We start from the raw sequence: 26256 nt of genomic DNA on the forward strand, positions 1-26256 counted from the left end.
AATGATGTATTTTCAAAAAATTTTAAACAAAAAGTTTCAGTATTGAACAATATAACCAACAAGGGTATAAAACCCAATACATACATAAAACCTCTACAACTTAACAAAAAAACAAAACAAAAAACAACAAATAACCCAATCAAAAACCGGGTAAAGGGCATGAACAGACACCTCACCAAAAAGGATATTCAAATAGTCAACAGACAATTAAAAAGATGCTCAGTGTCATTACCCACCCACTAAAACTTACCCAGCACAGACAAATACCAATCAAAACTACAGTGAGATACCGTTTCACCCCCACTAGGATGGCTAGAGATTAAAAAAAAGAAAACAACGTTGGAGGGGATGTGGAGAAATTTAAACTGTCATCTATTGCTGGTGGGAAGCAAACTGGTATAGCCGTTGTAGAAAACAATCTGGTGGTTCCTCAAAAAACTAAAAGTAGAGCTGCCATCTGACCCAGTAATGCTACTCCTAGGTATATACCCTAGGGACCTAAAGGAAGTGACACAAACAGATGTATGTATGCCTATGTTCATTGCAGCACTATTCACAACAGCAAAAAGATGGTAACAATCCAAGTGCCCAGCAATGCATCAATAGAAAGTAAAATGTAGTACACACATACAACAGAATACTACTCATCAATAAAAAAAAAAATGAGTTCCTGAAATACCTTAAAACCTGGAGGACATTATGTTGCATGTAATAAGTCAGTCAGAAAAAGACAAATATTGTACGTTCTCATTTTTATGAGATGACATGAATAGGTAAATATATAGAGACCAATTTTCATTAGTGGTTACCAGTGATGGAAAGGGGAAAGAGGAAAAAGTACTCCCTAGGTAGTAGTCACTTTTTGTTTATAGTAAAAGGTGGCACTGAACATGAGTGATGTTTGCACAGTATGATGGATTAACTGATATCCATAAGCTGTACCTAGGAAAAAGGGACGAATGGGCATATGCTAGGTTGTGTACGGTTTTGCAACAGTAACAACAACCCAATGGGAGATGGGGCTACAAATGCTGATACTAATTAGACGTAACCAATCGCCCCATGGGATTGGTCCATGGTCTCCTGGGACAATCCAGTTAATATGCATAAGATACTTCTTAAACTTAAAGTTTAACCCTTACAAGTGGCCATCTACGACGCTACTACTGGTCTTTATTTGTCTGGGACAAAAGAAAGAAGGAAACCCAAGAATCAGAGAAGCAACTGGACTACAAGACTAATTCTATGAACCACTGCCTCTTCCTCCCTGAGACTAGAAGCACTAAATGGTACCCAGCTACCACTACTAAACATTATAATCAGAAACACAATAGAAGAATACTGATTAAAAGGAAGAAAAATGTGGAAGAAAACCTAAAATTATTAAAGAATCCAGACTTACTGGACCTACTGAGGCTGGAAGAGTTCCCAAGACTAATGGCCCTGAGTTGTTCTTCAAACCTGTGCATATTTTCACCAAAAAATAAAATGCAATATTAAAATTAAAAAAAAAAAATTAGGTGCCAGGTCTAAGCATTTAACCATATTAATTCATTTAATGGCCACTGGAACAATAAGACAGTAATGATTATTATTCCATTTTACAGATGGGGAAACTGAGGAACACAGACCATATATACTTTATACAAAAACTATATGGCCAAAGTAGAAAGGATATACAATTTCAAGGCAGATGAACAATGCATATTAAATCTATACGGTATTTAGATGTCATCAGATATATTTAAATGAGTGATCGTTTTAGGCTGGGTTCTCTACAGAAGCAAAACCAGTGGTGTGTGTGTGTGTATGTATACACATATACACACATATGTATATACACACACATACATATGCAGAGAGAGAGAGAGAGGGTTATATGAAGGAAATGGCTCACGCAGTTGTGGAGCTTTCAAAGTCCCAAGTCCATGGGTAGGACTGGAGGCTTCTCCTGACTAATGAAACCGCAGGGCTGAAGAGCACTGATAAAAAGTCCACATATATTAGACGCTCCCTCAAGGAAACTCCTTTTCAACTGAACTGACTGGATACAAATAGGAGATCTCAACATGGAGATGATTACATCATTACATAGCTGCCAAACTACATCATAACTGCCAAACCACTGGGATTCACAGCCCTTTACCATCACAGTCCACCCACTGTCAATGTGGCATCTGTACACATCTCCCTAAACCAAACAGAATCTCTAAAGAAAATTATAAAGTCATACTTGTGCCTACATGATAAAATATGTATAAAACTGAAAAAACACTAGCCCTGCTAACATCTCATACTTTATAAGTAAACAAAATATTGGATGCACACACGCAAGGAAGAAATAATAACAATTACAGTCCTTGTTTCTGCAACTGATCACATGGCTCATAGTTGGTATTTAGAACTACCTTCTTAAACCACCCAATATTCCCTCTGCCCTCAGTAAGCACCTCAGCTGGTCATCACAGGCCTTTGCCTGCTGGAATGACCCAAACCTTCATTACTAAAGGGTCTGGTTAATCAGCAGTCATGTCCAAATTGGGCTGCTATAGTTTTTCATTGACTTTAGTCATAGAACACAATAGTACTAAGAGATACCCTAAAGGATCTCCTGTATTCCAGATATATTTTATTTACCTCCATTATGTACTATAATCTGATTTCCTTTTGGTAATCACCACAGTCAATACACTAACTCCCCTCCTTGCCTGTTGAAACAGAGGCATGAGCAGCCCAAAGTGGCCAGGTGGCATTCTTAACTTGCAGTTCAACAGAATCAGTGTTTTATTTCCTGATGGGAAGCATTCCTTCCTCTAGACCTAGAGAGCATAGGGTTGCGAGGACAGGAGGCAAAAATTTTGTGAGCAGGTTGCTAGGAGTGATAGCAAGTGGTGCCACTCCCATTTCCACCCCTTGATTCCTGGACCCACGAATCCTGGTTATTGACGACAGCACTATATATTGGATGCTGGTTAAAGCACATACAGCCTTCTGGAAGACTCTGCCCCAACCTTGGAAGGCACTGCCACCCAGCTAGGGCCATAATTACATCTACAGAAGGCCATTCCGTCATTCTGTTGAGCCAGCTGAACTCCACAAGCATGAGTCCAATGCTGCACTTCATTGTGCTGTGATCCGATAAGATGCTGTGTGGGATACCATTACGGTGAGTAACGCATTTTGTAAGTCCATGGGTTATTCTGGAAGAAGCACTGCATGCAGGGAAGGCAAATTCATGTCCAGAGTGTCTATTCCAGTAAGAACAAAACGCTGCCCTTTACATGATGGAAGCAGTACAATGTAATCAACCTGATGGCTGATCACCTCAAAGGATGGTGCCCTATTGGGGACTCAGTGTTAGTCTCTACTGCTTGTAGTTTGGGCACACAGCAGTGGCTGCAGCCAAGTCAGCCTTGGTGAGTGGAAGTCCACGTTGCAGAGTCCATGCATAACCTCCACCTCTGCCGCCATGGCCACGTTGCTCACGAGCCCACTGAGCAGTGGCAGGAGTAGCTGGGGGAAAGAGGATGCCTGGTTCCCACAGAGGCTGCATCATCCTATCCACTTCACTGCTAAAATTCTCCTCTGCTGAAGTCGCCTTTTGTTGCACATTCACAAGAGACAAAAAAATTTTCATTTCTTTGTCCCATTCACAGAGGTCTATCCACATACCTCTTCCCCATACCTCCTTATCGCCAATTTTCCAATCATGCTCCTTCCAAGCCCCTGACCATCCAGCCAAATCACTGACCACAGCATATGAATCAGTATATAATCACACATGCCATTTCTCCTTCCAAGCAAAGTGAACAACCAGGTGCACTGCACAAAATTCTGCCCAACTGGAGGACTCTCCCTTCACCACGTCCTTCAGGGAGGTCCCAGCAAGAAGCTGTAGTGTTGCTGCTGTCCACTTTCGACTGGTGCCTGCGTATCGTGCAGAACCATTTGTAAACCAGGCACGAGTTTTCTTTTCCTCAGTAAACTGATCATAAGGAACTCCCCATGAGGCCACAGGTGCAGACTGGGTGATGGAAGGTAATGTCACAGGAGTGGGGACCATGGACATTTGGGCCACCTCCTCATGCAACTTACTTGGGCTTTCAGGTCCTGCTCAGGCTTGATCTCATATATAATGCTTCCGTTTAGCGACTGAGTGCTGCTGTGCACATCTGACTTTATGATTCTGTGGATCTGACAACACCCAGTTCATGATGGGTAGCTTATGCCGCATAGTGACTTGGTGGCCTGGTTAAGTGTTCAGTCTCTACTAAGGCCCAGTTAACAAGCCAAAAGCTGTTTCTCAAAAGGAGAGTAGTTATCTGCACAGGATGGCAGGGCTTTGCTCCAAAATTCTAAGGGTCTGTGCTGTGATTCACCAATAAGGGCCTGCCAGAGACTCCAAACAGCATTCCTATTTGCCACTGATACTGTAAGCACAATTGGATTAGCTGGATCATATGGCCCAAGCAGCAAAGCTGTTTGCACGGCAGCCTGAACCTATTGCGGAGCCTTATCTCGGTCTGGGATCTGCTCAAAACCAGTAGCTTTTCAAGTCACTCGATAAATAGGCCGCAGTAGCACACCAAAATGAGGGATGTGATGCCTCCAAAATCCAGAGAATCCCACAGGGTGTTGTGTCACCTTTTTAGATGTGGGAGGGGACAGGTACGATAATTTATCCTTCGCTTTAGAAGGAGTATCTTGATAGGCCCCAAAACTCCAGACCCCTAGAAACTTTACCGAGGTGCCTGAATTTCTGTAGGATTAATTTCCCACCATCTGGCATGCAAATGTTCTACAAGTAAGTCCAGAGTCATTGACACCTCTTCCTTACGAGGTCCAACAGCATGCCATCAATAACATGGACCACTGTGAAATCTTGTGGAAGGGAAAGGCGATCAAGGCCCCTGCGGACTAAATTATGACACAGGGCTAGAAAGTTGATATACCCGAGGTACATCAGTAACAGTGTATTGCTGGCCATGCCACCAGCTGAAGAAAAATTTCTTCTGGTGGTTCTTTGAAACAGGTAGGGAGAAAAACCACTAGCCTGCATACCAGGTACCAGGAGACATATTAATCTGCTCAAGCAACAAAACCACACCTTGAACAGCAGAAGCATTTGGAATCACCACCTGGTTAAATTTTCAATAATCCATTGTAATTCTCCAAGATTCATCTGTTTTTTTCTTTTTTGCAGAGACCAAAGAGGTGAGTTGAATGAACATGTATTTGGTTGGAATCACCACCCCTGCATCCTTCAAGTCCTTGATGGTGGCAGTAATCTCTGCAATCCCCCCAGGAATATTGTATTGCTTTTTTGGTTTACTATTTTCCTAGGTAGGGGCAGTTCTAATGGCTTCCACTTGGCTTTTCCTAGCATAATAACCCTTACTCCACTTGTCAGGGATCCAAAGTTGGTGTTCTGCCAGTTATTGAGCATATCTATTCCAATTGTGCATTCTGGAACTGGGGAAACCACTACAGGATGTGTCCTGGGACCCACTAGGTCCACTGTGGGATGGACCTTAGCTAAGACTCCATTAATAACCTGACCTCCGTACACCCTCACTCTAACTGTTGGGCCACAGTGACATTTTGGGTCTCCTGGAATTAGTGTCAGTTGAGAGTCAGTATCCAGTAATCTCTGAAAAGTCTGATTATTTCCTTTTCCCCAATGAACAGCCACTCTTGTAAAATGCTGTAGATCACTTTGGAGAAGGCTGGGACAAAGATCAACAGTATAAACTTTTGGCAGTGTAGCGCAGTCCTTCCTGACAGGTACCCGACCTCCCCTTCATTCAAGGGTTTCAGGGTCTGTAAACTGGTGCATGTCTGGGTATTGATTGAGGGGTCATGACTCTATGCTGGTGAATCGAGTTAGACTGCCACTGACTTAACCTAGGATTTTTCTTCTTGTACAGATCAAATAAACATTCAGTATATTTCCCATCTATTTCACTCCTAGGTATACCATAACTAAGTAGTCAGTGCCATATGTCCACATGAGTCAGACTATTCTGATCATTGCTTTGTGTCCACTGTCTGTTATGGTAACTACACCCACCTTGTCACTGTTGAGTGAGTGTTGCCACTTGGCCACTACTACCACGGGGTCCAATCAGTCCCATTGTAGTGAGATGTCTTAATTCAGTTAGGGCAGTTCCCACTGTCATATCTGACTTACATAAAATAGCAATCACGGCAGTCTTCAAGGATACTGGGGCTCACTTCGCAAATCTGTTCCTCACCATTGTGGTAAAAGGTGTGTCCTCTGGGTACTCTATGTGTAGATCCGTGGGTCTAACCTAGTATGTCTACTCTAACATGCCAATTTCCCTAAGTATTTGGATTCATTCTTTACAGTATAGCAAGGCAGGTGTGGTACTTCAACTTAATTTAGTGTAGGCCAGCCCATAACCCATGCTTCAGCAAGCCAACCAAGTAAACTATTAGATCCTTTCCTAACCTCTCAAGCTGAAACACTCAATGAAGAATCTGTGTTAGTGGGCCCACATCAATAAACTTAGACTGATCCAACTTTATGTTCCTTGCACTATTATTCCACACCATTAATATCCACTCCCACATATATTCCCTAGGTTTCTGCACAAATCTAAAAAGTCAAGCAATTCTTATGGAGTGTAGCTTTGTACTTTACCTTTTGGGGTTCGCTGGGACTTAAGTCTCTTTATAGGTCTAGAAGCCAATATGGGCGGTAGGGACATGTTCTGAAAACATTCGGTCTTATAAGGAATCTCCTTCAGGCAATACCCCAGACACGTCCCCAGGGGATGGCTCAAAGGCTCTTCAGGCACAGCTGGGTTAATCTCATCAGATGGGAATAGAGGGGTAATGGTTTACTGGGGAGGGTCACTAAGCAGACAAAGATGTCATCATCTCTTCAGATGGGAGTGATTCAATGCAATTTAGGGGCTTAGTGTTCCGAGCTTCCCGATTATCTGTCCGTATGTCCCCATCCCAAGTTTCAGGATCTCATTTCTTCCCAATCAATGCCCTCACTTTAACTTCAGACATTACATGACGCTGGGAATTCGAATGCTGTTGTAATTCAGCCACTCTTACCATAAGACTCTGGGTTTGATTTTCGGCAATATCAATTCTGTTACTACAAGAAATAAGACATTATTTCAAACTATAAGTGGCAACTTTGAAGTCATTTATGTGGAGCCTAAGCTGGGATTTTGAAGCCCTGAGCTCACCTCTTTCTTTCACCACCTTTTCTAGCGAAAGTAGGACCAAGCAGCCAGCTTCCTTGTACTTCTTATTCTGATAAAATTGTAGAAAAGTATCAAATATGCAATCACCTAGAGCCTCGCCTCTCATTAACACCTGATCTATTGGTGGCAATATTTTGTGTATTTCTATCGTCACCTCATGCCATAGATTAGCAGTGCCCTCTTTACTACTGGAAGCAGAGTCATCAACATCTTTAAGAGTAACAGGCTTGAGAGCCAATTTAGAAAACTCATTCTTTCAATTTTGTTTCTCTAGAACCAGTCTCAGTACCAAGTGTTTTAAACTTGGTTCTCTAGAGAAGCAAAACCAGTGAAGCGTGTGTGTGTGTGTGTGTGTGTGTGTGTGTGCGTGTGCGTGTGCATCCCCCTGTTAACAGTGAGTTGATTCCAACTTATAGCAACGCTATAGGACAGAGCAGAACTGCTCCACAGCGTTTCCAAGGAGTGTCTGGTGGATTTGACGGGTTTCCTATATGTAAATGTGTGTGTGTATATACATACATACATGCACATACAGAAAGAGAGAGGAATGATTTGTATCAAGGAAATTGCTTACATGGTTATAGAGGCTAAACAGTCACAAGTCTGTGGATCAGACTGTAGGCTTCTCCTGACTCACATAGCTGCAAGGCTGACGACCCCAAAATCGGCAGGAAAGACTGTAGGGCGCTGGTTCAGAGGCTGCAGAGGTTTATGAATCCCAAGATTGGCAGGTAAGCTACTAGCTTAAGTCCCAAGAACCAGAGGTCAGGTGGCCAGCCGGATGCAGGGTCCAGAATGAGCAAAGCCCCATGAGCTTTTTCAAAAAGTCTGCATATACTGGATGCAGGCCACACCCCCAAGGAAAATCCTTTTGAACTGATTGGCTGCAAATAGCAGATCTCATTGTGAAGGTGATTACATTATATCAGATCTCATTATGGAGGTGACTACATCATTACACAGCTGCCAAACTATATCATAACTGCTAAACCACTGAGAATCATGGCCCAGCCAAGTTAGCACAAACCTTAACCATGAAAATGATATAAAATGTTTATTTTATTACTGTCAATATTTACAACATGATAAAAACGACAATCTTTGTTAATTAACAAAAACTTTAAAAATTTCAGTGGAAATTTTTATATGTCAACTTAAATGTCCAAATGGTACATAACTTTTCAAAATTCTTTTGAGGGCTCACAAACAAAAAAGTTTGAGTGCTGTAAATCTGAAATATAATGATCCTATTTTCAATCAGGGTTTAATGCAAGAAGCAGCGAATATGAAGAAAGCCTCCCCTTTTAGCTAAAAAAAAAAAAAAATTACCGTTAACGAGATTGTGATAATATTATATACAACATTCTTTGCATTAAGTATCCATGGTACGAGTTACTTTTAAAAATTTGAATCAGAAAAAAATTACACTGGAGACAAGTTGGATTTTTCAAGATCTTTCCCGTTTTTTCCTAGAGGTTAAGACTCTCAGAACTCAGTTTAGCACGTAACAACAAAGAGCCTTGTTGGTTAGAGTATCTGCTATTTCCTTCACTTGGCTTTCTACTTATCGCTGAACAAAGTTAATATTTACCTTATTTTCACTGTTCTGTCCCCTGAAAGCTTTTCTGGGTGCAGAAAGGGTATAAAGTATGTTTATAAAGATAAAAAATTTTAAATACCATGAAACAGAGACAGCAATAATGGCATTATAGTTAAGAATAAAAGTAAGAATTACTCTTGATTATTTCCTTTATCCATGCTATTGTTACCTGTGCATTTAGAATGGTTTTCAGATCCCCTTTATATTACTAAATATACCTAAGGAATTTCTGGAAAACTTTTCTCTACGTATTCTTTTCAATGCAATTTAGCAGAGTATAAAAATGTTATCTGATGTACTAACCAGCTACAGAACCTTGAGAAAGTTGTTTAATCTTTCTAGGACTTAATTTTTGTTACCACAGAAATGTGAGGGTAATCTAGATAATTTCTAGAATCCTCCTAATGCTGTAGTTTGTGACCTTCATCACCTTTTTTTCATTGCCTCTTTAAGCATGAACCACCATCTATCAGTTTGTTTTACTGTGGTGGCTTGTGTGTTTGCAGTGATGCTACAAACTATGCCATCAGTATTCAAATACCAGCAGGGTCACCCATGGTGGACAAGTTTCAGTGGAATCTTTGAACTGAGAGACCAGGAAGAAAAGCCTGGTGGTCTACTTCTACACTGTCAGACTCACTTGTTTTAGACACATCATTGGGAGCATCAACAGCTAGAGGAGGACATTGAGTCTGGTGAAGCAAGAGGGCCAGCAAGGGAGACGAAGACACCTGGTGAGATGAATTGGCAACGTAGCTGAAACAATGAACTCAAACATGCTGGCAACTGTTGTACACAGGGGTGCCATGAGTTGGAGTAGACTCCACGGCAGCTGTCTATTTGAAGGGTGAAAGCCAGAGAAAGCTATAGCTGCGCCAGGAGCAAAGCAGGACCCGCTTGTTCCCATCTGCTAGGGCGCTGTGTCATTCTGGGACCAATGATGACTGTCTCCCATATAAAAGAAATTTTGACCAACTGGCACATCGTAGGGAGCTGGGCAGCTGATCTTTGTGGAAAAACAATTTGGTATTCTACGATGTTGTCAGATCAGACACATGAAATTTTTTTATTCTTGTTTTTGGGGTCTTATACTTTCAACCCTGTTTTTTTTATTATTATGTCAATCCCACCCCCACCCTGGTTTAGGTTCTTCCAGGAGTGAATACAATCTGAATATAACTGTATGTATTTTTCTGCTTTCTGTCCTCTCACAAGAATGTACATTCTTTTGGAAAAGGACCTTGTCTATTTTGTTCACATATGTATCCCTCATAAGGATCTTCCATTCTGTTCTGTACAACCTGCCTTCTCCCTCACTTTGACCTTTCTCTTATATACCAACCCTCCTTGTTTTTTACCAGAAATTCTAGGGATTTGACTGATATCTTCTTCCCCTATCCATCCCAATTACTGTCATAATCCAACATTTAAAATAAACATGTGTATGTAAATATACATACATATATATTCATACACACACAGCAAACACTACCGTAATCAACGGATCGACGTTATCACCATTAGTAAAAGCAAATGTGCTTATGAAGCACTGTGAAGACCAGCACATCACTGCTGTGGTGTTCCCGCAAGAATGCATACACCGAATCTAGTCCCGAGGAAAATGAGACAGATCTAAATTGAGAGATGTCTACAATAGGGATTGGCAATCTACAGCAGTGGGCTGGCCACCTGTTTCTGTAAACAAAGTTTTACTGCATAACAGTTACGTCCACTTGTTTACCGCCTTTATACTACAACAGCAGAGTTGAGTAGCTGTGACAGAGACTCAGTGGCTCACAAAGATGGAAGTATTTCCTATCTGCACCTTTAAGAGGAAGTCTGCAGATGCGTGGTCTACAAAATAACAAGTCTTTAAAACAAGTTTCAAAAATAAATAAATAAAACACAAAGAATGACTGAGAATCTGCTCCAGATTGAAGGAGACATGACAACTGAATGCAAAGCACGATCCAAGATTTTCTTTTGCTATAGAAGACATTGGGAAACCCTGGTGGCATAGTGGTTAAGTGCTACAGCTGCTAACCATAAGGGTCAGCAGTTCGAATCTGCCAGGTCCTCCTTGGAAACTCTATGGGGCAGTTCTACTCTGTCCTATAGGGTCGCTATGAGTCGGAATCGACTCCACGGCACTGGGTTTGGCTTTTTGGTTTTTATAAAAGACATTATTGGGACAAGCAGTGACATCCAAATAAGGCCTGGAGATGAGATGTATCAGTATTAATTTCTGACTAACAGAAGCACCCATGTTCTTAGGAAACACAAACCAAAGCGCTTAGGGGTAACGTCTGCAACCTACATTCACGTGATCCAGGCAAAACACACACACATACACACATGCTCAAAGAAGGGTTAAGTGACTGTAGTAAAATGTTAACATATGGGAAATCTGAGTAAAGGAGATGCAAGAATTCTTTGTACCAATCTTGCAAATTTTCTTTAAGTCAGGAATTATGCCAAAATAAAAAAGTTAAAGGGAAAAAACTATGCACATGACAGGCTAGTCTTGCAGGTTCTGATCTTTCTCCTCACTCTAAGGGTCATGCCTGGTTCTGTGTTCACATCCAACTGTGTCTCTAATGTCTCCTCCTCCAACCCCTGCCTTCTGCCCTCCCTGACTACCTCTCCACTCACCCTGCTCTCCAGTGTCTGAGACGCACAGTCCCGGGACCCCCATCTCTGTGGTGGCTCTCTGCACATCCTGGACCGAATCTAAGCTGTTACTGCACAAGACCGGCACTGTTAGTTGCCTGGCACCCTCGGTGACTACACTGGCCCATTACAACTGCAACCCTGGGGCAGTGCTAGGATGGGTCTCTCTGCTTCTGCACAGAAGCCTAGCGTGCTGCTAGAAAACAGCCACTGCTGCCACACGTTTGCCCACAGCCCCTGAGAGGCAAACATCAGTGAGTGGGGCCACCTGCTCAGCTCCCTCTTCCATTCCCCTCAACAACTCAGATCCCTTACTCGATCTGTCCACAACAGCCTTGGCAGTGCTTCCTACCACATCAGTAAGACAGAGACCATGAAGTATGTTCTCTTTCTCTTTCTTGTCCAAGTGTCCCAAAACACAGAAGGGAGGCAAATACTCCCTGAGTGGAAGAAGATGGGTGGTGCATGCGGGCTAACTCATTTACTTGTGTCCTGACTCCATGCTCTCCTTCCTTCTTGGGACCATGTCCTACTAGTCATTCTCACTTTCTCCCAAATCTCTTCCCATCACGTTGCCCTCAACAAGCTTCTCCTTTTCAGTTTCTAAAAACTGTGTCTAGCTTTCCAAACCAGAAAACTCACTCTTGATCCTATGTGTCTCTCCCCCACTATAAAACAACTCAATCTTTTCATAATGAAAAATGTAATCTGGCTTCTGCCCATTTATTCAGACAAAACTATTAACTACACTCATCGTTGGCTTCTTGACTGCCAAATCCCACAAGGTGCAACAGAAAAAAAGGCATGAAGGAACTCATTCAAACATGAACCCTTACTGGTTATGAGATGTCTCAGTCATCTAGGGCTGCTGAAACAGAAATACCGTAAGTGGATGGCTTTAACAGAGAAATTTATTCTCTCACAATCAAGGAGACTACAAATCCAAATTCAGGGTGCAAGTCCAGGGGAAGGCTTTCTCCCTCTGTTCGCTTTGGAGGAAGGTCCTTGCCATCAATCTTCCCCTGGTCTACCCACCCCGTGCCCTCTGACTCATAGCGACCCTGGTCTAGGAGCGTCTTAATGCAGGGACCCCAGATACAAAGGCTGCGCTCTGCTTCTGGCACTACTTTCTTGGTGGTATGAGGTACCCCGTCTCTCTGCTCACTTCTTTTACGTATCAAAAGAGACTGACTCAAGATACAACCTAATTTTGCAGATTGAGCCCTACCTCATTAACATAACTGCCTGTCATGGATTGAATTATGTCCCCGGAAAAATGTGTGTATCAACTTGGTTAGGCCATGGTTCCCAGTATTCTGTGCTTGTCCTCCATTTTGTGATTGTAATTTTATGTTGAGAGAATCAGGGTGGGATTGTAACACCACCCTTACCCAGGTCACCTCCCTGATCAAAAGTAAAGGGAGCTTCCCTGGGGTGTGGACTGTACCACCTTTTATCTCTCAGGAGGTAAAGGAAAGGGAAGCAAGCAGAGAGTGGGGGACCTCATACCACCAAGAAAGCAGCACCAGGAGCAGAGATTGTCCTTTGGACATGGGGTCCCTGCGCCTGAGAAGCTCCTCGACCAGGGGAAGCCTCCTCCCTCCAGAGCTGACAGAGAGAGAAAGGCTTCCCCTGAAGCTGATACCTTGAATTTGGACTTTTAGCCTACTTTACTGTGAGGAAATGAATTTCTCTTTGTTAAAGCCATCCACTTGTGGTATATTTCTGTTATGACAGCACTAGATGACTTAGACACTGCCTCTAATCCTGCCTCATTAACATCATAAAGGTAAGATTTTCAACACACAGGAAAATTACATCAGATGACAAAATGGTGGACAATCACACAATACTGGGAATCATGGCTAGTGAAGCTGACATACGCATTTGGGAGACACAATTCGATCCATAATATTCCGCCCCTTGCCCGCCCCCCCAACTCATGTCCTTGCCACTTGTAAAACACATTCACCCCATCATATCATAGCGAAAGTTTTAAATCAACTCTAAATCCGAAATCCAAAAATTTCTCTTCGTCTGTGAAATTCAGAATATAAGTTATCTGCTTCCAAAGTACAATGGTGGAACAGCCAGAAGCTATACATTTCCATTACAAATGGGAGAAACTGGAGGAAAAGAAGGGATAACAGGCAAGAAGCAAGTGAGCAGAACACATTACATTAGCCCTCAAGGCTTTGAAAATAATCCTCTGTTCTCTGAAACTATTTAGACAATGGCCCTGTCCTCCAGACTCTAGGTATTGGCCATACTCTCCTGGATTCGGAGAGGAGGTCCTTCAGCCGTGGGCTTCAGCTCTGTTTCTAGGCCCACCGGAACAGCAACTCTGTTCCCTCCAATTTAGGTGGTTCCACTCCCCTAGACTATCTGTGAGGCAACTCTACCCTTTAAGACCCCAGAGGTCATGGCCCTACCCTTTGAGAATGAGGGAGCTCTGTTTCCTCTGTTCCTTTGTCTCTTCAGCATCTGCTTCCTGGCTCCTTGGCCTCTCAAGTCTCATCACCTCCTCCGTCTCCCCTGCTGTGGCAAGCATTCCATAGCTCTTTAGCTCCACTGATAAGTGCCTGAGGCACCCTCACTCTGCCAGGAAGCCTCCTGCTAAAGGCAACTAGCTCTCTCGCTCCATGGGTCGGCTCCAGCGCTGTTTTGTGCTGGTCTCCTGGTTCTGCTGCTGCCATTTCTCCACTGCTGCCTCCCACTGTCTGCACCTACTCCAGTGTAACAGTTCCCCCCATTGCCTTATGAGTCCTCACCAGAATTGTCTTTGATGTTCATATTCTACCAACAGTCTCTTCAAGGTAATCTAGTATTAGGCACTTGAAAATTCTTCCAGCCTCTACCCATTCAAAGTTTCAAAACTACTTCCACATTTTAGGTATCTGTCAGAGCAGTACCCCACTCTCTCAGCACCAAATTCTGTCTTAGTTATCTAGTGCTGCTATAACAGGAATACCACAAGTGGATGGCTTTAACAAAGGGAAATTTATTCTCTCACAGTTTAGGAGGCTACGAGTCCAAATTCAGGGTGCCAGCTCTTTCACTCTTTGTTGGCTCTGGGGGAAGATCCCTGTCATCAATTATCCCCTGGTCTAGAAGCTTCTCAATGCAGGGACCCCAGGTCCAAAGGATGCACTCTGCTCCTGGCACTGATTTCTTGGTGGTATGAGGTCCCTCTGTCTCTCTGTTCACTTCTCTTTTATGTCTCAAGAGAGACTGGCTCAAGATACAACCTGCTCTTGTAGATTGAGTTCTGCCTCATTAACATAATTGCCTCTAATCCTGCCTCATTAACATCATAGAGGCAGGATTTACAACACATAGGAAAATCACATCAGATGACAAAATGGTGGACAATCACACAATACTTGGAATCATGACCTAGCTAGGTTGACACCCATTTTTTGGGGACACAAGTCAACCCATAACATGAGATTACAAGTAAAATTCATTAATCTTTATGCTTTTCAGTGTTTTACAAAAGTTCTATAATGAGAACTTTTAAAAATTAAAAAACAACAACAAATCGAAAATAAAGATTATCTTTAAAATGGGGCAAAAGGATAAATACTAAAATAAGGGAAAACACTGCGAAGGCCATCTGACAGTGCTTAAAAGATGACCTGAGGTATTGATGGGACAAGTGAGGAGGAAGGACTCTCACTCCAGGCCGACAGAACAATATGAGCCAAGACAAGCCAGCAGGAGAGGGGACAGAGGCCACACTGCCTTCTCTACTGACCACTGCACCCCCAGCATGCTGCAGTGGCTGCCACAGAACAGGTACTCTACATGGTCTTCACCAAATGAGTGGCTGAGTGGACAAACATGGGGAAAAGCAGTAAGACATGAAGATGAGACTAAATTACATCACCATGTTAAGGAGTATGATCTTTAACATGAGATTAAAAAAGAAACTACAAGAGGATTTTTATACTAAATAATGTGAAAAGATTCATGCTTCCTTAATACAACAGCAGCACATTTTATTAGTATCATGAGCCACTACTTTGTCCAAGAGGTGATCGTGCCAGCTGCAAAAGCCATGGATGGGCTCACATGGCATGCTTCTGCCCTTACTAGTGATCACAGAGTGTCATCTTTGGTCAGTTATGTCATTGAGTCAGATTTTCCATGTGATTAAAGGTCAACCATCATTTTAAATTTGGAAGGGAAAAATACTAAAAATGTAACCAAATTTAATACTATTAATTTGATCTTAGAGCACCCAAAGTCTTAATCTTAAATCTCTGGCTAATGAAAGGTCTTTATTGATAAAAACATGTTCTTAAATTGTGCAATGTGATTGATTACTTTTGTGTGGCCTTTCTAGCCATAGTCTTATAACTCCACCGAGGTGACTGGGCAAGACTGTGATATGTAATTGTGGCCCACCAAGGGGATTTGTCAGTTTTGCCTTAAAAGAGAGCCAATTCCACAGCAGAGATGAGGACCCTACCACCATCACGGAAAAACAGCCAGAAGTGGAGAGCATGTCCTTTGGACCGGAGATCCCTGAGCTGAGAAGCTCCTGGAAGCAGGAGACAGAGAGAGAGAGCTGTAACCCTGAAGATGGTGAGAAGCGGTAGCGGGAAGAACCAGTAGTGGGAGGGACCCGGCAGCAGGAGACAGCGTGGTAGGCTTCCCAGCCCATGGAATGAGAAAGTTGAGTGCCTTTGGGCAGAGGCCGAGGGCCAGGGAGACGAATGCCTGCAAGTACAGCTGAGGAGAGGCTGTCCTGATGGAAGAACTGTATCCTAAGCATTCCTGAGCCTGAATTGTAACTGTTATTCCCTAATAAGCTCCATAATTGTGAGTATGGTCTGTGAGTTCTACGTGACCACTGCAATGAATTATTGAACCCAGTAAAGTGTGCTGTGAGAGGGACAGTTGGTGTAAGAATTGGTAAAGAGGGCAGAGAGAGGAGGCTTGTCTGGCCTCCGCCTCACAGGAGTCAGCCTTGCACTGCTGATCTTGGTTCTCCTTTCCCCTTGTGAAGTTAGAGGAGGTTAGATACTGCCCAAAGCCGTTTTTACAAATTAATTATCCATTACTGAATACCTTCCAGAGTTCAGCAGAGGAAACCTGGAGATTTTAAAGCAAACAACAAAAACCTACTCTTACCCATCAGCTATTCAATGGAAATAAAATTAAAAAACTGATACATTGTGTTCTATTCATTCAACCTCAACATATTTAAGGAGAAGTTTTTCTAAGTTATTGGCCTTAAAATTTGTCATAAATTTAAGAAATCATGGAGGAAAAAAATTATAAGCAGAGTTTTGCCACTCCCTTCCTAAAGCAATTTAGGTGGGCTAGGGCCCAGCAGGAGGGGCAGCAGGGGTAGCTGTGGTGGCCCAAAGTGGGGGTGTCAGAGGTATCTGCACAGGAGGCCTGCCAAGCGTGGTGAGAAAGGGGTCTGCATGGGAAGAGGTAGCTTACCCTGGGATGACAGGGTCCAACTGAGGTGAGGAAGGTAGCCCAGCCCAGGCGGGGTGAGGAAGGCACTCAAAAGGGAGGGGAGGGAGGCAATGGGAGAATGGATTACACACAGGGAACTTAATAAGTAAGCACATTAAGCATCTATGATAATCGGACCCAAGTTTTTGAATGTCAAAGACAAACGCTCTGAAAATATGAAATACAGAAAGGGAGAAAACTAGAATAAAGGCTATGGTGTCAATTAGAGGTACCAGTGTGAACTTACTGTTCTTAATCAGGAACAGAAATACAAATGTATGTAAGTATACATCCACACTGAGACGGCCTGGGAGCAGCAATGCTCCAAAAGCAATGAGCCCACATAACCTTAAGATCATTGTTTCTAAATACCATCCTCCACTAAAAGGAACCAGGTATGCTTAGAGAAATGATGATTCCAGAGCTAAGGCAGGGAAAGTACAAGTTGAGGCTACATCTGCAGAGAAGTAAAGAAGAACTCAAAGAATGATGGGGTTATGTCAAAAGAATACAGAACCCAGCTTGACAAGGCTCCCACTGGCCAAACAGGTGACAATTTAAGCATCAAAATAAATGATGGTAGTAGTGGGCAATAAGCCACTGAATTAAATAGGACACTCTGAGTCCATATTGATATAAACGTATAAATGAATGCCCAAAAAATCTGAGGAGGAATAGAATGTTTACGTAGTCTTAAGGTACTTCCTTCACAAAATATTTATTACAAAGAGGAAAGAGCAACTTCACAGTGGAGAAGGTGGTAGACACCACCTCAACCAGGAGGTCATAGGAAGCACCCTCAGAAGTGGGACAGATGGACACTAAGTGTTACCAAGCAGGATGCAGTGAGAACCAGCCCCACTCCTAGGGAATTCCTGCCACAGACACACAGCTGAGTGTAGTCAGGAAGCAACAGCAAGAAGGTCAGCCTGAGAGACAGCCCACAGTGACTGTGCTCTCCAGAGTGTTATCATGAAAATCAAGTAGAAAGAGGAACCTTACCAGACTGAAGGAGATCAAAAGGATGTGGCACCTAAATGCAAAGAAAGATTCCGAAATGGATCCTTTTGCTTTGCTATAAAAGACAATCCTGGGACAACTGGTGAAACAGATTTTGTAAATAGTAATAAATTATCAATGTCAATTATTTTAACGGCTATATCATGGTTATATAGAAAAATATCCTTGTTTGGTGGAAAATCAAACTGAAATATTTAGGGATAATGGTGTGTCATGTCAGCAAACTCAAATGGTTCAGGTTAAAAAAAAAAACCCTCTTTGTACTGTACTTGCAATCTTTCTCTAAGTTTGATATTGTTTAAAAAACCCCAAAACTCTAATGCATCATTCACGTATGCATGACAATTCAAATTAACTTCAAAACTTAAGCAGTGTCTACGAATACATTTGTAGCTCTGTCTGCTGAGAGGGTCAAGAAGCAGTGACACCCTGGTAATAATGAGCACATCTACAACCCAGAGTGTGATTTCTAAATACTACTTTCCACTGAAGAGAACCAGGGCTCCTCAGAGAAGGGCTGATTCTAGGACTGGGGCAGGGAAAACATAAGGCGAGCCATGAGCATCTTATGGTGCCAGAAAGTAAAGAAATGCTGGGGGCTGGGCGGGGGCGGGGAGATGATGATGAACTTGTCAAAAGGACACTGGAGCCAACCTAAAAAAAGCTCCCAATGGTCAAAGCTGGAATTATTTGAGCAACAAAATAAACAACAGATTGGACTGCAACCCAGAGAATAAAACCGCCATGAGTCTATACTGATATGAATAAATGATTGAGTAGATAAATAAAAGAGAAGGGACAATTTCAATTAATAAATTTAAAGGGAAATAGAAAGTCACCATTAGAACACCACAGTAATAACTGCTTTAGGCAAGACCCCGCTGATGGATACTAAAATTAGTGGGTGAAAGTTTAAAGAGAGACCGGGTAACATGCTTCATCTCAAAGTTATCTCTCCAAAAATACTAATTACAAAGAGAAAAATAATAATTCAAAGTATAGAATAAATATACACAAGTCCATAATCAATATAAAATTATGCAGTTCCAAATAAATTGTGTAGCTACTCCCCCTTCCATGAAGTTGTATTTAATGCCCTACCCCTTGATTGTGGACTGGACGTAGTGACTGCTTCCAAAGAACAGAGTATGCTACAAACAAAAGGGAAAAATAGCAACTTCACTGAGCAGAAACCTGGCAGATCCATCATAACCAAATAAGCCAGGTGAGCACCACCAGTGATAAGTCATGTGGATATCACGTACCCCCCTGGAGCGATGGGATGGGAAGGGCACATCACCTCTGGCGTTTTCTTCCCCAATATGCACAACCATAATTTCATCATGAGGAAAAAAGACCACATGCTATACAGTATCTGACCAGTAAGCTTCAGAAGCGTCCAGATGACAAGAGACAAGGAAGGATAAAGAACTGTCACAGACCAGAGACTAAGGAGACAGGACAACTATGTGGGATCCTGGAGCAGAAAAGGGGTACTGGTAGGAGAAATTACAATATTTAAAGAATAAACTATGTTTAAAATATTATATAATATTTACATACCAAATATATTTATCAAATACGCCTATTATACACATACTATATAGTATAAATTAAAATATATATTATGTTTAAATGGCCTATATTTTAATGATATACATAAACATGGGATTAAGATAAATTTCCACAGACAACGTGACTCCACTGAGCCTAAACTTTGGATACTTTATACGGAACACATATTTGAGAAGGCAAACACAATGTCTGGAAGAACTCTCAATAAAGATGCCACCCAACCTACCCCAACTTACTCCAAGTGCATTGGTAGTTCTGGGGTGCCCGGTTCCACTCCCCACCCAAAGCGTGACCCAGCACGTACCGTAAGACACAGCAGAGCACCATGAGGTGAGTGGGCACATTTGCTGGGTTAAGCATGGCTGGTGTATCTGATCGCATGCAGGCCAGGAAGGCTCGCATCCTACGGTTCTTATCCTCGACTGCCTTCCCCAGCCAGAGTCTCTTCAGGTTGGGGCAGGTCCATTCCCTGAACGCAAGAGCTTCCACCAGTTCAGGGGTTTGAGGAGACTTTCCTTTGTAAGCTGCCCATTCTTTAATTATCACTGGTGAAACTACAGAAAGGAAAAATTGGAGAAAAAATCATTTATGCACCAGTCTTACCTACTTAAAGCCTTAACCAAAATAAATTACTCTAACAATTATAGTCTGAAGATTTCACCTCTCACATAATAATGCATTCTCCTGTTAGCACGCCACCAATCATAAAGCTCTACTCTTTAAACTATTTTGTTTGCCCCTCTATTCTTCGTGATTTAATGAATCATTTATATTTCCAGTTAGGCTACAAAAAGATTTCTTCTCAAGCAAATCGTGACTTGATTTCCCTATATAACTAATATGTACAACAAATTGAGATTGTCTGACAAAATCTGGTCAATATTTAAAATCCATTAAAAACAACTGGTCTAATTCGTAGATGTATGTAATGATCTGATTATTTTAACATGAAAAATCCAATTTAGATAGCTAATACCTTTTACTACGTAAATACTTTCACAAATTAGATTTGAGAAATAATTTGCATTTGGTAACTACTTAAGGGTATCCTACTTAAACATATCTGTTAAACTCCATTTTAAAAATTGGTAAGGACTAACCACACTGTAATGAGATTTAAAAAGCCCAGTGAGACCACAAGTAGAAGGAATATTCCAAGTTTTGAAATTCTAGATGATGCCAGCACACAGCAATTATATTCAGCAAAATTCAAGACAGTGTAAAATTTTCTAACATTTTACCTCAAAAAAACAAGAAGTTCTAAATTGGTATGTTACAAAAACAATGACCTTGTATCCACAATTACATTACCACTGCTAGAGTCAATAAATTCTTACAAACACATGAACATGTACATTTTCCCACATAAATTAAGGAAAAAACTCTGATGAGGAAATACAATGAAGACAATCCACACTGCACATCAATATGCTAAGATTTCTCATTAACTGCATTGATTTAACAATCTGATAAAACTTGGTTGCACATTTCGTAAGTAGCCAATAGCCCACTTTAGTTCAATAAACATCAGAACCAAAACAGGAACCTGAGGGGTCCCTTGCCCAGTTGGTTGCCAGACACAAGCCCAAAGCCCCCAGCTGGCTGCCCGCATCACCACACAGCCCCTTCCAGGGACAGCTGCTGGCACGGAGTTCTGATTGATCTTCAATACACTATTTCTATCCAAATAACATTTATCCACCTAAGGTAATGTCTATGGCAGCTGAGAGATTCTGAAGAATCTAAAATCTTGGCAAAGGTTGAATGAATGACTAGGTTCCACCCCTAGTCTTAGTTATGCAATACAATAATCTCTTAAAATGTTACGAAAACCACCAACAGTTAGATACTTGTATATAGTCTGTCACCAACAGGAAAAAAAAAAAAATGTCTACAACAGATTGTTTCAAGGATGAAGCACTGTTAACAGTGGCTACACACACAGGCATGCCACGTGTACACACCACTGGCCACAGCATCAGCGAAGGCACTGGTTTTGGAAAGTTAACTCTAAATGTTGCCAACTTCACACAAAGCACACTCTTTGAACAGGTGTATAAATACAGTTACTAAATATTTTCCTTTTTAAAAAAAGGTAGTTTCGTCATTAGGAAAATTCTTTTCATTTACATTTGACTATCTTTCATATTTAAAAATCTCAAGAAAAATTTTAAATACTTAAAATGCTTATTTTAAAATCCATCAAGTCAAAACACAGATATACATGTATAAATACATGTCTATTTGTCTTTATTCAATATTTTTCCATGCCAGATTAAAAACCAATAATGTGTGTCTATGTCATTAACTGGACCCTGTCCTTTGGACGTACAATCTAAGAGACTACCATTTTTTTTTTTCCTGAGCTACATCAAAGAACAGTTGCAAAGACATTTCACAGCAGCATGTGATATGTGAAGAACTGTCATCATTGTCATTGTTATCATCATCACCATACCACCACCACCACAGACATAGGTGCCCTTCCTGTGGGCAGGACACATCCTAGGCATCATCTCCTGGAATCCAATAACCTTATGGGACTGGCACTACTGTCAGACCCAACAAGAGAAAACCAGCTAAAGCAAATTATGTAACTAGCTATTAACCAATATGCTGTATTTCTATTAGATTACTCCGCAGAATTCATTTTAATGCCATAAAAAGCAAAAATGCATTATTTAATTTTTCTATGTGATAGCTTCATTTTGGTAGCAAAGGATTTAAGAGAACTGATTAGATTTTATTTTCGGTTGTAGAAATAGTTAACCTAGGTTGGCTCATGTTTGTCTCCAACATGTGGTTTAGAAACAGACACACACATGCGTACACAACACACACAGAGCATACACTTACTGCATTTTTACAAACACAGGCTATACATGTTAGAAGTCCTAACACATACAGGACGTAAATGGAATGCTACCAGTTAGTATTCATTTAGGCATTCTTATTAAATCTATCTTTACCTTAGCCCATTTATTTTCCTTCCATTTAGTCAGCTCTGCTCTTGTCTCTCTTTAAACAATTATTTTATTATATTTTGTTTTCATTCTAGAAATAAAATGTTGACAGATGATTTTCGTTCTCAAACTCTATAGATCTAATTTTTATCTGTATTTATTCCAGTTTTAGGGTTCTGTGAACCTACCTTGGTTTGCTTTCTCTATTAGGGCTCTGAGGGGCCAAGTATGCCTGAATTTACCTGGCATGCTGCTGTATGCTCAGATCCAACGAAACTCAGGTTATAGATGAACATATACCCCCTAGGAACTGCCACTTAGTTCTTCCTAACAGGCCCTGAGTCAATACTCCAGATGTCCTGAAGAAAGCAAAAGAATCAAACGGAATACTGTTGTTGTGTGCTGTCACATCAATTTCAACTCACAGAGACCCTACAGGACAGAGCAGAACTGCCCCATAGGGTTTCCTAGGCTGCAGTCTTTATGGGAGCAGTCTGTCAGAGGTGTTTTCTCCCATGGAGTGGCTGGTGGGTTCGAACCACTGACCGTTAGGTTAGCAGTCAAGCACTTAACCATTACACCACTAGGGTTCAAATGGGATAAAAATACTACCAGTTCATATTTATTCAGTGCCTACCATATGCATAAATGGTCCTTGAGTAGCACAAATGGTGTGTGCTTGGCTACTAACTGAAAGGTTGGTAGTTCTAACCCACCCAGAGGCTCTGCAGAAGGCCTGGCCATCTGCTTCTGTGAAGATTACAGTCAAGAAAACCCTATGAAGCACAGTTCTACTCCATAATACATGGGGCCGCCACAAGTCAGAATTCACTCAATGGCAGTGGGTTTGGGTTTCGGGCTTACCATGAGCATAGAACTGTGCACAGTAAGACTGTAGATATGAAGTAAATATTAGGTATTAGTTTTCTCTCTCACAGTTCTAAGCATTTTTGTTGTCTATCTCTAACATTCATGACAAAAAAGGAAACCAAACCCACTGCCATCAAGTTCATTCTGACTCATAGCGATCCCATAAAGTTTCCAAGGTTGTAAATCTCTATGGAAGAAGACTGTTACACCCTTCTCCTATGAAACTGCTGGTAGTTTCGAATTGCCCACCTTTCGGTTAGTAGTCAGTCACTTTAATCAAAATTCATGACAAGAACAGCTCAAATCTAATTTAGGAAATATATGTCTTTATCAGAGAAAATGGGAGTTAACACAAATCGTTGTTCAAAAAGCAAAACTGTTTTTAACTTGCTTCATTTTTTTTAAATGTGGTTTTTTTAACCCAATTTTTACAGGAGAGCTTCTGCGTGTATCACCACTTAAAAGTCAAGCAACCTTTAGTCATTCATTTAATAACTATTGTTGAGCACCGACTGCACCTACTGAACACCTTATACCATGCTGCAAAGTAAGTTACTATCTCCTTCCTTAATACCTGGTGCCAGGGCAACAGGGAGAGGCACGTGAGAGCCCAGGGCTCTGAATTGAAGGAGGAGTTCATCTCAGGCACAGCAAGCGAAGGTTAGCACCATGTTGATGATTAAATATAATAAGGCACCTAGCACCCCTCTATAGTTATGTGGTTAGATTGTGTGAGATCAATTATTTTATAGATTAATAAATTCCAAGGGACATTCAATTTTCAGGTTGACAAATAGCAGTCTCCAGCACATTACGAAACAAACAAACCAGACCTAGCTTTGTTTTACGACTTCCCTGAGCTGGGGAAGCTGGAGGGCAGCCATTTTAAGGAGATGAGATCACACACTACAATTTCTTCTCTCTTCTGGGCTCTAAGTTTCTTCATAAAATTAACTGTTGCCCAGGAGAGGATGGTTTCTCAGTTTACACCACATTATTCAGTTCACAGGAAATAAGCAAATACAAAGTACCCAGCCAATAGTACGTTTTTGTCATGTATTGCAAAGATTACTGGTTATCTATGGATTGTTCAGAATAGTGTCAAGGCAATGGGACTACCAGAACCAGAGTGGGACATTGGCTGGGATTTCGAAAAGAGCATCATGGCATAAAATTATCTCTGTAAGGGTATTACTTTAAGAAAGATTCGTTCATGTCGCCTTTTAAAAACAGGGCTTTGAACTGGTTCAGGTCAGAACCTCTGCTGAGAATTTGTATTTCCACCCAGCTATCCTGAATCATCATCTCATAGCGACACTATAGGACGGAGCAGAACTGCCCCATAGAGTTTCCAAAGAGCGCCTGGCGGATTTGAACTGCCGACCCTTTGGTTAGCAGCTGTAGCACTTAGCCACTAGGCTATGTCGCTGTGAGTCGGGATCGACTCAACGGCACTGGGTTTTGGTTTTTTATCCTGAATCAGGAAACCCTGGTGGCGTAGTGCTTAAAGGCTACGGCTGCTAACCATAAGGTCAGCAGTCTGAATCTACCAGGTGCTCCCTGGGAACTCTATGGGGCAGTTCTACTCTGTCCTATAGGGTCGCTGTGAGTCAGAATCTGACTTGATGGCAACGGGTTTATCCTGAATCAGATCTATAGTTTAACAAGATCCCTAGGTGATTCTTGTGTATAACTTCCTGGGAACTTGTTAGAAATAAACGCAAAATTCTCAGCAGGGGTTCTAACAGGAAGGAACTGGTTTGAAGCCCTGTTTTAGAACAGACTAAGAATATCCCAAAGGTCAACTAATGCAACTGCTGTGTGAGTAAATCTGTGTTTCACCACTACCGAATACTTATCTAGTTAGTCCTACTGACTGGAAAATTCATTTTTTCAAGAAGTAGCCTACTTCTAAAAGATGACACAAACATTATTATACTTAAGCTGTCAGTTTAAACAAAAAACCATTACTTTCAGTCAGAAGTTAATCTTGTTCTAGGATCATATTTAAACCTGTGACAACTACCCAGAAAATCTGTTGTGACGCTGACTTTGGGATCCATTCTAGGTCAGGAATAATAAACAGGTTTCATTCTGTATGCCAATCCTAACTGACTAGTAGTGGCTGCCTACTAGGCCACATTATCAGTACATCTCTAAGCTCAGTGCCAAAGAGTAGCATGATTAATTAGTAATGCCTGCTAAGGACTTAGGAAGGTAGAGTTGGAGCATGTACGCAACATGCTTACAGGTGAGGACAAAGATTGAGAGATAAATGACTTCGAAGACAACGGCCAACTAGACTTCTGATGTATACGTGTGCATGGATGTACATGTGCATGGCATATTTGGAGGAGCTGTTGTTTGACTTGCTGAGCTTTTCTTTTCTTTCAATAGGAAAACTATTCACTAACTTCTAAACAGCATCAGAGTGCAAGCGGTGGGTAGATTCCAGCTGGTTCAACACTTCCTAATGCTGACATGTCTGCGAGCACCCTCCACAATTCTCAAAAATAAAAAGGCTGTGATTTTTTTTCTTAAACCTATGATGCCTGAAGCCACCATCAACAAAATATATAATGTTTTGTAAGTCACGGAATACAAAGAAAAATGTGGTATTACTGGCACGTAAATAAACGCTATTCATATTTCTCATTTGTTTCACTTACATTGTCCCCAGCATATTAGAAACTTGGTAGTTCAAAGGCATAAGAAGTAAATACACTAAAACCTGCAAAAGCCAGAACCTGTGTAAGGCAAAAACCTGTCAGAGAAGAAAAACTCAAATATTTTCTACTAATAGAGAGCGACAGGAAAATGGTAAGACTGCACTCAAAGG

The 26256-nt window shown here is 41.5% G+C and overlaps 1 protein-coding gene across 4 annotated transcripts in view; it reads right to left on the reverse strand.

Moving 5' to 3' along the window:
• The window catches only part of FAM120A (family with sequence similarity 120 member A), a 189080-nt gene that overhangs the window by 22933 nt on the left and 139891 nt on the right, over window positions 1-26256 (reverse strand). For 3 of the 4 annotated variants that reach the window (XM_010600637.3, XM_064291051.1, XM_064291052.1), the window contains exon 11: window positions 19889-20138. In XM_010600637.3, coding sequence (XP_010598939.3) covers window positions 19889-20138 — 250 coding nt within the window. Of the gene's footprint in view, window positions 1-19888; window positions 20139-26256 lie in introns of those variants that run through there. The other variant, XR_010322931.1, reaches the window with a different exon arrangement.

This window comes from Loxodonta africana, chromosome 9 (assembly GCF_030014295.1).
Source record: "Loxodonta africana isolate mLoxAfr1 chromosome 9, mLoxAfr1.hap2, whole genome shotgun sequence".
Taxonomy (NCBI): Eukaryota; Metazoa; Chordata; class Mammalia; order Proboscidea; family Elephantidae; genus Loxodonta; species Loxodonta africana.